This window comes from Clarias gariepinus, chromosome 15, assembly GCF_024256425.1.
Source record: "Clarias gariepinus isolate MV-2021 ecotype Netherlands chromosome 15, CGAR_prim_01v2, whole genome shotgun sequence".
Classification (NCBI taxonomy): domain Eukaryota; kingdom Metazoa; phylum Chordata; class Actinopteri; order Siluriformes; family Clariidae; genus Clarias; species Clarias gariepinus.
In genome coordinates this window covers 20,116,940-20,129,109 of record NC_071114.1, presented here as the reverse complement: position 1 = coordinate 20,129,109, position 12,170 = coordinate 20,116,940, and the positions used below count along the sequence as shown (strand labels likewise).

The window sequence follows — 12,170 nt, the reverse complement described above, 5'->3', positions numbered from 1 at the left end:
CTCCGAGCTTCATTGTTTGTTGATATGTAGCTGTGTAGTGTATATAAATAGCTTTACAGTGTAACACACCGTGGCTTTTAGAATCAAAACGCTGTTTTCCGAGCTATCCCTTTAAACAAATTTTACTGAACTTGGAGAAAATCATCAACCTGTAAACAAGTTTAAATTTCATCTATCCTGCATGTACGCAGAAGTGTTAAAGTAACTCGTACATTTTTTTTATAATTCCTGCTGTATTGCTGCACTCGGGGTGTTCTAGTACATCAGATGTTCAGGGTTACATACAGACTCTGGACTTTAAAACCGGCTTTTTACAGTAAAATGAAACGGACATGGAACTCAGTTTTAAGACGGAATCGAGGGATCTGTGGTTTCTGAGATTACCCCTCCTACTATACACAGTTTCCTGAAATACACAAACACTCAGAGACATCCTGTGCTGCCTTAATGTGCTTTCTCAGGGACTTTAGAGAGATGTGTTCCCCTGCGACCGCCTCCTCTATTACGCATTTTTTGTTTGAGAGTCATCACATGCATATGCTCGAGTCCAAGAATCTGAGCTTACCGTCACGATTCCTAGTTCTTCAGCAATCGAAGACTTTTAGAAGATTTAACTAAACTGATTCTTATTATTGAAGAGTCCGTTACTTGATACTTATTAAAACACCACACAGACACAAGACACTCACAAGAGTAACATGTAGTGTCGCTGAAACGACTATCCGTCTGAGCCATAGACATTAGACAGCAATAAATAAACAGCAGCTTTTTTTTCTCTTACTAGTTACTGGTAGGCGATGATATGATTTTATTCCCACAGTCCCATGACATACAAACCAAGTGTAGGAGTGACAGGCCATTTTCATGGGAATGCTTACAGTAGTTTGTTAGGGGATTATTACTGACCAGTAATCATACTGTAGCAATAGTTTATAGCCAGGGCCAGGAAATAAGCAGACACGATTAATAAAAGAAAACAAAGGCAAGCTACGATTAGGACCAGAAGTTACAGGAACATGACGAAGCCTAGAAAATGATGTCACTAAGAAACGTAAGGAACTCGTCTCCGAGAAAAAAACTGAGCTTACAGTAGAATTGCAGAGAGACATGCAATACTTAAGTCCTGCACAGAGACAGCAAGTGTGAGACAACAGACAACAAAGAATCTCAATATTTAAAAACAAACGAATGAATTGGAGGCAAAAGAACAACGGAAAGCTGTCTGTTGTGTTTTGTTATTAAACATTTTTTTTAATTACTCCATGGACTCCGATATAAGAACGTAATGACTCTGTGGTACAAACAGATCAAAAATGATAAAAAATAGAAACAGAGGGTGTTGTGCAGCTGGCATGAGTAACGTTACAACCAGTGAACCATTTATTTCAGAGGAAAAAAGGAGAGACTGAAAAATGATTAATAATAAAAAAGAGCGCACATTTCAACCTTTTTACACCAGCACTACGCAGGTTCTGAATAAACATGCCTGTGTTAGAGCAGCCAAAAGAACTGGAGGCAAATAAAGATTAAATAAAAATAATAAAAAAAACTTAATAACAACAATAGTGTGGGTGCTTGAGCTATAATTAACGTCAGGTCTCTCTCCTAATATTAGGCTATGTCTATACAATTAATGTAACATCTGGACATCTGTTACCCGGATGCACAGTCACTTTAAACACTTTAAATCCGTGACATTTCTATTTATACTCAATTTATATTCAACCTCATTCCCACACATAGTCCTAAATTCTATATCTTTGTATTGCACAGCTGTTCTTATTTTCTTATTTCCCATATTTTCATATATGTTTCTTATATTGTATATTTGGTCCTGTACAGTACAGCTGTCTCTTATTTTTCTATATTTTTCATATATGTCTCTTTTATTGCATATTTTGTACTGTACAGTTATGTTATGTTATTTTATTTCAATTCTATATTTTATTTTATTCTTTCTTAGTTAAATTTACCTTCTGTTTTCCTTTTCATATTTATTTTTCGATTTCATAGTCTTTTATTTTAAGGTCACGGGCAGTTGTCTAAAGCATTTTACTGCATATCTTACTGTGTATGACTGTGTATGTGACAAATAAAATTTGAATTTGAATTTAAATTTAAATAATAATTAGGGCTGCAACAACTAATCGATAAAATCGATAATTATCGATAATGAAATTCGTTGTCAACGAATGCCGTTATCAATTAGTTGGGCTGCTCACGTCACTGAGGCGCGCGACCACAAGATGCACAAATACACACAGATACACAGCCGCTCGCGCAATGGAGGTTACAGAAGCGTCTGCAGGAAAAAGCGCGCGCTCCGAGTCCTCCAAGGTTTGATAGCAATTTACATTAAACGCCTCTAAGAAGACGGTAACCTGCACGCTATGCAAGACCGAGCTTTCACGGCATGTCATGCACGAACACTTAAAAAGAAAACATGTTGGTGTTACGGATGGCGAAACGTCAGCAGGGTCGGTAAAAACTGTATCTCTTCATCGTGTAAAAGTTGTATAGTTTAAGTGCTTTTGTTTAAACTGTTTGCTAACTTCGGTACAGTCGCGCTAGATCTGTTCACGTGCTACTCGCTAGCATCACATTGCGCAATCACCTCATGAGCAATAGTGATTAGTTAAATGGCGCTATTTTAGATTAGCTCAATTTACACGGTGCGAATAACAGTAGAATATTACATTCAGTGATTGTTGTGGTTTTTAGCGAATGCAAATAACAGTATATTTGTGACTATTAGCTTTTTGCATTTCTACAGTTTTTTTATAGTCCACTACAAAGTTAACTTGTAATTTACTGTGGTTTTACTTATGCATACATCATTTTATTATACAAAATTAAATTTTAGCTGTTTATATCTTAACAACTGAATATATTAGTGTATTTTTTTAACTATATACTGTATATATTATATACTACATTTCATTTAAGGTTTAAAATGTCAAAATTAAAGATTATTAAACTCTATATGTGGCTTTTGCATTTTTAAAAGTTTATCTTTATAAATAAATAATACCCTGATTTATGTTTTTTTAATAGTTATAAGCAAAATATTAAATTAAAGAAGCGGTTAGGTTTTATCCGATTAATCGAAAACATAATCACCCAACTAATCGATTATCAAAATAATCGTTAGTTGCAGCCCTAATAATAATTAATTAGACAATGTTGTATAAAATACAATACACAATATTATTATCTCAAATGCTAAAGTTTGCTGCTACAGGCGTCCATAATCTCATAAGTAGCAGAAGAAGCACTAATCTTAAGATAATAAAGAATATTTTTGTAATTGTTTAAAATTTGCAAAATTATTGTACTTTGCAAGAGATGGAAGTGGGATTTATATTTTATGCAAAAGGGATTTAGGTACAAATAGAACATTTAACCTTTGTTTCCTACGTAAATTATTAAAGAGTGGGAATCGATTCTGAATCAAAAACTGATGCAGTGAGTAACGAATCGAAAAACAAAAGATCAATTACCCTAAGAGCGCAAAATCGATCTAATCGCCCCACTTTATTCTGACATGTGTCTAGTAATCCATAATTTCTACATATATAAAATAGTAATGAATTTCCGTACTGGTAGCTTCAGTAAGCACTCTACATTCCTCTCTGTTCTGTGCTTGTCGCCGCCCTCAAAAGTGCAAGAGCCATTACAGCAGTGCACAGTGAGCAATCCCTGAGTAATGTGTGTAATAAACACTGCTGAAAGAGAGAGACACTCATCCTGAAGGAGAGGATGCTCTGAATACATATAGGCTGTGATCAATATTTAATGATTCAACAAGGTTGTGAAAACAGCCTTTTTTTTCACTAATGTTACTATGCTCAGAAAAGCAGCTCAGACTTCACATAAATCAAAGACACACGCTACACACATTTTGATTGTGGGCTCAATTTGGACACAAATACCTCTCACATGAGCTGCGGTTTGACTAAGAAATCGCAATGCAGACTCGTGCAATCACTTAATAGCGAACTGCTGCGATTTAATTAAAGAGTTTATTTACACAGTCTGGAATTTCTCTATTGATTGTCAATAATAATTTTTTTAAAAATCCAGTAATAATTTTGAGCTGATAAATGTATATTGGCAAATTTAATCTTAATGAAATTATTTGTCTAATTATTTACCCAGATAAATGCATGTTTAATAAAATTGGTACATTTAAGAGGTAAATATTACAGTTTAAATTAAAATATCACAGTGTGATTTATTTTTTATTTTTTATTAAATCTTACAGCCCTTCTGGGATCCATATACAGTATTCTGCTTTCTATAATGTTTTAATCTCACAAATTCTGCATGACCAAAAGATTGTCATCACCTGATCATAACTCTCATGCGGGCATGTTAAACATCCCATTTTAGATGAAGCCCCACTTTTGCAACAGTGATCTTTGTGGCAACAATCAGATGTCCATATATTTTTGATCACACAATGTGCCTTTTAAACCACTGTCACAAGGTTATACAAAAATACATTGTTTTTTAGACACAGTGACAACAACATGCTAGGATATTTTAGGCTATATTACACAATCCCAAATTTAATTTTTTTACCCTAATGTGACAGATCTGAATGCACAAATCTAATGTCGCTTTCATAAGTGGTCATGCAACTTTTTGCCTCTGTGCATGCATAGGGCGCTGACATCATCAGTCAGCATCGGCAGCACAGGGATTTCATATCAGACCTAGCAACAGCTGCTAAAACAGTTAAAGGGAGGCGTCTGGTTTTCTTCTTTTTACTGTACTGCAACAAGTACAGACAAATCGCTTGCCGCCCACAAGAGAAAAATCCAGAGCTTATTTAATTGCTAAAATCACATCAATTGTTTGAAATGAATAAAAGATCACCAAATTCAGGATGAGTTATATAGACGTATCGATGTGCGCAACCATCCTGTATCAGAGGACAGACAGGTCCAAATCAGAGTCATTTGTAATTATGAATGTGAACCTTCATGACATGCGATTCCGATCTGACCGAAAATTAGACGTGGCTTGCAGTGTGAACGTAGCCACGTATATCTGCTTGCCACATGATAATTCTCCCTGCCTGAGAAGCTGAGTTGTGAATTAAAGTAGAGATAATAATTTTAAATGTCATGTGTTTTGAATATTGCACAGTGATATTCTATAATAATAATAATAATAATTATTATAATAACAACAACAATAATAACAATAATAAGTAGACTGCCTTAGAGATATTTTGAAGTGACATACACTCGGCAATAAATGTGGATAAAAAATTTCCAGTATATTGCGGTATATTTCAGGCATATTGCACAGTCCTATTCCCACACACTCTCAATTGCAACAGTACTCGCTTCCTCTTCTGCTCTTTAAACTGATACAAAACAACACATAGTGCAGTCCCACTAGTCAAGCTTTGCTGAACTGCACACTTGCCTGTACCGACAACAATGCTTCTGCCAAATCTGAAAATTCCTCAACACTCTATTAGCATGTTAAATAACAAACATTCGAAAAGTGTAACCCTGTACTTTAATATGAAGAGACACACTGTATGGTTAACTCCTACTATCAGTTCTGTGATGATAATCCTGGCCACTAAAGCTGATGTGTGTAGGCATGCTGATTCTAAATTATCACATCCCAACACTGCCTAACACTTTATTTTGGCTTATATCGCTGCACAGTTGAATGCTTGACTCTCACTAGTCAGGTGTTGATTAATTTTCGATAATGGCAGCTTTGCTGGCAGAAATTCAAATCGCAGGTTTGTGCTTGTTTTAACACATTGTTGTTAGGATAACAAAAACTCATTTACATGGATTTGTATGGCAGACCCCCTACACAGTCCAAGAGTAATAAACTGATTTATTAAAGATAAAATTGTTATAGATATTGCTATGGGGAAACGTTAACAAAATAACAATGTTTTGAATCTTTTAGTCTTGGATGTCAGTTTTTTCAGTGTGTCAGTAAATGTTCCATGGCAGGAGGGTGCTCAGTACAACAAGCTTTGGGATTTAATTAATTTATTTTTTATCAAGTTTAAAGGTTTATTTAAAGTTTAAGGAGAATCCTCCCTGGGTTTGCCTGATCTCTGGACACCATTTTAAGAGCTACATTAAAACTAGGCCTAGGACTAGGCTAGGCTACTGGGTGACGGTATATTGCTAATGGCTAACCTAGTGATTTTTAGCCCTAAAGAAGGACTAGGTTAGCCATTAGCAGATAGCACCACTAAAGACTTACCTAATAATCTATTGCTCGTTAGAAGGGGTGGCCTTAAAAATAGATTTTTAAGAGAACTATGTTAGCTGTAAGTGAGCAACCTAGACTTCTTCAATTACCTTTTGTGAAAAACCTTTTGACCTTTAACACTATTTTAAGTATGTTGTCCTTTTAGAATAACCCTATTGGCTTGAGGTCTGAGCTCTGACTTGGCCACTCCACAAGGTGGGTTTTGTTTTTCTGAAGCCATTCTGTTGAGGACTCCTTCTGGTGTTTTGGGTCATTGTCCTGTTGCATCACCCAACTTCTACAGAGTTTCAGCTGGCGTACAGACATTTTCGTATTATCCTGAATAATTTTTTGACACATTGGGAATTCTTATTTCCCTTGACAACTGCAAGCTGGCCAGGCCCTGTTGCAGCGAAGCAGGCCCAAATCACGATGTTTCCTCCGCCATACTTCACGGTTGGGATGATGTTTTTATGATGATATGCAGTGCCTTTTCGACAAACATAGTGCCCAAATAGTTATATCTTAGTTTCTTCAGTCCACAAAACATTTTACCAATACCGAGTGTCAATGAGCTGTTTCGCAAACTTCAGGCATGCATTATTGTCCTTTTTAGTAAGCAGGGGCTTTTTTGTGGTGTCTTGTCATGAACACAGATGTTAGCCCATTCCTATGATGCCTTCAAAAATTTTGCTGTCATCCGGGTTGTTTTTTTACCTCACTGACAAGTCTTCATTGTGCTCTTCGGATCATTTGACATTTTCATTTTTTGAAAGAGTAGCCACAGTCCCAAAGTGTCTCCATTTGCCATAACTGTAGACTGGTGAATTTCTAAAGTCTTTGAAATCACTTCGTAACCCTCTACAGCTTTATGTATATCAACAAATGGCTCACACTAGCGTATACTTCTTGTAAACTTAAAAAGTTTAAGCAACTTCAATTAGCTTTTTTGAGGTACTTAACTCAAGGATTCTGACTTTTTCCACTAGCACTAAATGTTGTTTTTACATCTTACTCTTTAAATATGGATAGCTGGAGGTAAGGGTTTGTAGGTTGGATGTAAAATTAGTAGAAATATCATATAAATAACAATATTGTGTTAAAGGTCCTATGCATTTATTGTTTATGGTATATAGTAGTACACCTTTTTCTGCAGACTTCCTTTTAGTTAACATGATTCCATGTCACTTTCACAAGTGTGTAAAAGTTAGTAGTCCTGTCAGATTTTTTTGCAGTGTTGCGAGTTTTGATTATTGTTTTGATATTGTTTATGTTGAAAACTTACTGGTGAACTTTTGTTGACCTTTGCTTTACTAACAATTCCTGTAGTATTAGAAGCAAATGAACTGTGGGGTGGTATTTGGGGATTGGGGTCTCTGACACATTCCTCTCAAACCCTGTGTCAATTATTTATCTATAACAAAACACCATTACGTTTCACCGTTCACTAAAATTATTATAATGTTTCTGGTTCTTTACTTTTCAGTAAAGTGAATTATTTTATTCGCTCTTTCCAACGAGGACACAGAAAACTGGCCATAACAAGAACCATCAAAGAACAGTTATGTTTCCTTCCTAATGTCATAGCCATGCACAAATATTTTCACCTACCCAGGCAGCCGGGTACAGCACAGTTACAACCTCCCAGCTAACAATTCAGTGTTTATTCAGCTTTGTTTTTATTCACTATGCCAAATAGTAAAACACGTATGCCACTCAACCTAAGTAGCAGGAAAAGCACAAAATTAGCACAAAGCTAAAAGCCATGTTACAGGTTTCGGGTTTTAGTCTTTCTCTAAAAGCAGAGATGATACCAGAGACAGCAGGGGTTGGAAACTGAGAGGGAAAAAGAGGAAAAACATGTTAATATGCGCTAAAAGATAAGAGAGGAATGCACAGGTTGAAGCACAGATGAGAAAATACACAGGGACGTAAGCGGGTTGTTGAGTCAAGCAACAAGAACTGTTTTTATCTGATATCTAAGAATCTAATTGATCAGATGAAGATTAAAATTCTGAAAGAAAACATTTTCTTATCAGTTATCCTACTAAAAGTTTTATAACACTAAATTTGACTTACACTAACTGATTTCTTGTGATTTTTGTCATTTAAGTTACAACAAAGTTCCCAATTGATTTATACAGCCATTTCTAATACAAATAAACTCTACAGTTTTATAACACTGTGTATGTAGAAACAAACGTTATGTAAAAGCAAGATTTTTCAAGCAGTTTGTAATGGTTTAGGCATGCTGTTTGCACGATTCTAACCTGGAAGCTTTCCTTCATACATTAACCTCATAACTCCAGCTGTAAGAAAACATTCCATGCGATGTCAACATTTCTTGGCTAATCTAACATGTGGGATAAGATTTAACACTATGTTCAACTCATTTTGGCCAAAGTTCTTTTTTAACATATAAATCCAAACTATTTTCTCACTGCCAAGGAAGTAGAAGCAATAATACTAAAGCGCATACCACACAAAGCAGCTTAATGGGAGACAATATCAAATGTAACTAATTAAAAGACAAGACAATTTAAACTAAAAACCTCAGCATTTCAAACCCAACTACAAATAATTAAAGTGTAAAAAACATAGCTATTGTTATCTTACAAAAGAAGGTTAGTACATGATTTGATGTTGTTTACAAAGCTGGGGTTACCAAAATATGAATCCTAGAAGCAACATGTTTCTTTGAAAATTAAATTATTAAGTGAAAGTTTTGTGTTTCTAGAGCAGGTCACATATATCCATGCTGCTCATCAAAACATAAGAATGAAACAAAGCTACATCTGGTTTTACTCATCATAGTTTTCAACTCATATAAAAAAATAAAAAGGCTCATTTTTAAGTAGCTTGTAACAAAATACCATGATAAGTAAATCAGAACCATGTTTTCTTGCTAATGCTCAGCTGTCAGATTAGAGATGATAATGTAATTATATTTTCACTTTCGCTATCAGATTTTTATTCTCCTTTAAATTCTATTTAATTTTATTCATATAGAGTATAATAGCTATATTTTTAACATTGGTCATTGTCGCAAAGCAGCTTTACAAAACCAAAAAGAAATTTATGAAAATGTGTATGAAATGTGTGAGAAAATATGTTAAAGGAAATAAAAAGCAGATAATTCATCAGATACACCTAATACACAGGTGTAATTGTACATATGCAATTAAAAGTTTTTCCCATGAAATGTAATCTATGTGTTGTAATCTATTTCAGATTTATAGTTTAATTTCAAGAAAAGAATAAATCATCAACCTGTTCAACCTTGGCCTTCTGAAAGACATATCTCCTGCTGTTTAAAATCTGCTGTGACGAAACTCTCATTCTATTCATTGGTGAGCTGTTGCTCTTAAATGCGTTAAAGAAAAGTCATTGAAATATTAGGCAATGGCATGCAAAAGTCAACCTTACTTTGGGAAAAAGTAGTCATAATTCGGTAAGGTTCCTAGGCATTAAAAAACATTAAAAAACTAGTTTCTTTTAAAACTATTTTTAATATTATAGTAGAGATAAACCAGTTGACTGGCTGGTGACCAGAACTGTCTGGTTTTCAGTTGGCCATGACCGGTGATTGGCTAATCAGCCTCAGATCTAAACAAGTCTGCACCAAGCACAAAAATGGTGGGAAATTGGCGCAACAAAAACACATTTTTATGGCGTTAAATTATCAAAGACCATGCACGTTAAAAGCCTCCAATCTGCCTTTTTCTCTAAACTAATTAGTCTCAAACCCACAAGTCTCAAAACAATGTGAGCGCAAATTAGTTTAAAAATGTGTGCATTAGAAGCCCTATGCTCCCGCATTAGAAGCTTTATATCACTGTTTCTTTAAAGTCATGCAAATTGTACACTCTGAACTAATTACACATTTTTATCCCGTGCAGCAGAATTTATTTGTCAAGTTTGTTCATAAATAATAATTATGGTGGGTGACAGAGATATGCTTAGTTAAATGGTAAACTTGTGTATTTGAAGTTCATTTGTATTGTTTAAATGATGTTCTTGGTTTTTGTGAGAAAACTAATGTAAAGAACTTACATTTAATTAATCAATAAATGTTTTTAAAGGTTGTAAGTTGATATCATATATATAAAATATGGATATTTATAAAATGAAGACACTTATATAATCGCAATTTTTATTGAATCGGCACTAAGGTATTGTAATAATACTGTATCGGGCAGGGAGTAATTATTAATTAAGTGTGCCTAGGCGCACTTATTATTCTTCCCCCAGAAATCCATTTATTAAGTGTGCCTAGTTATTATTAAGTGTGCCTAGGCGCACATATTATTCTTCCCCCAGAAATCTATTTATTATTCTTCCGCCTAAAACTTTGGACCGTTTCTCGCCCCGCAGTTTTGAGACAACCCACGTGAATGTTACGCCGTTTTATGCGACTCACTCGGGAATGGTGTGCTATGACTTTTGGTAGGGGGCCGTCGCGCAGTGCTCCCAAAATCCCCCCCCCCAAAAAACCCCAAAAAGGCCCATAGACTTAACATTGAGAACGGCCTCTGCTGTGACATCATGGCTGAGACTATGATGCAACGGAAGGCTCCACCACGCACTGGATAGTATGCACACTCATTAGAAGTGACCCAGCAGTTGCATAGGCACACTTAAAATTTTCGCTCTCTACTGATTCTTATCCCTACTCCCTACAATCCTGATCATGCTCTGTTGGGCCTTCACCTGTGTGGTCCCCCGAAAGCAGCCCTAAGAGGACAAAAATTCACTTCTGATGAAGAAGTGAAGACAGCGGGGCATTCGTGACTCACAGCTCAGCCTAAAACATTGTTAGCATCAAAAGATTGTTAGATGGACAAAGTGTATTGCAAAGAAAGGAGATTATACTGAAAAGTGATGTATTTGTCTTTTCTAAAAGTTAATTGACTGGTGTTAAGTCAATATTTGTGGATGAGATTATTCAGGAATAATGTTACACTTGTTACCTTAGCCTTTAGGTATTTTATTTGGGTACTGTATTTAAGTTATTTTTCTTATGAGGAGACAAAGAAAACCGTGTTGAAAACCTGTTGACTAGAGGGGCTTTTAAAACTCCCAAACTTCCCAAATACAGCTTTATAAACTTGTATCACCGTGTGAGTTAGTCACATCTCATGTTCATCACGTTCACTAAGGTTAGAAAATACGAGACATTATATATGTTTAAGTAAGATAATGCTAAAGAATCCAATTAAAAACATCCTGACAGAGCTGTATGACAAACTAGCTAGCATCGTTGCTAACGACACGAGAAGAGCACGAGCCGTGAACCACGATCAGAGCAACATACCGTTACCTTAGAAACGCACTTACAGGAATCGCTACCCCGAACATGCTAACGTTGCTAACAATGAATGGGGAAGAATAAGAAAGTAGCGTGCACCGGTTAGCATGATGTAATTGATCTCACGGTGAATTTATTTCTTCTAAGCAAACAGTGTGACTGAAGCATTCCTATAAACCAGCTGTGTGTCTAATAAAGGACGGGAAAGCTTCTTCAGAGCAGCTTTTAAAAGGATGAGAGTAACATCATTCAGGCCGTCACGCTTCTGCGACAATACACACGGCAAAAAAACAAGGATATCCTGTTGAGGTATTTCAAGGAAGAATTAAATGTAATAAGATAAATGAAAAGAGAAACACTTCACACAAGAAATGTTATAAAGCAATGAGTGAGAAGCGCAAACATAAACTGAGGTTTCTCTTGGTTTAAACGGTAACATTACCTGACTGGCTTTATGAAACTGCTTCTTCAAACCCGCCACAGACATCCTCAAAGAAAATACGGTAAAACTGAGGTAGAATAAAGTCAAAAACACAATAAAATAATCCTTCAGGGATCGTGAGAAAATCCTAGTCGTAACCCCAGTGTTGTCCGAGGGTACTGAGTAGTGTGTGTGTGTGTG

The 12,170-nt window shown here is 35.5% G+C and overlaps 1 protein-coding gene across 1 annotated transcript in view; it reads right to left on the bottom strand.

Moving 5' to 3' along the window:
* Window positions 1-12,170, bottom strand: part of sh3gl3a (SH3-domain GRB2-like 3a) — a 34,685-nt gene extending 22,515 nt beyond the window's left edge. The window contains exon 1 of the mRNA XM_053512775.1: window positions 11,991-12,170. Within this exon, the coding sequence (XP_053368750.1) occupies window positions 11,991-12,035 (45 nt within the window). The 5' untranslated portion in view covers window positions 12,036-12,170. The remainder of the gene's footprint in view (window positions 1-11,990) is intronic.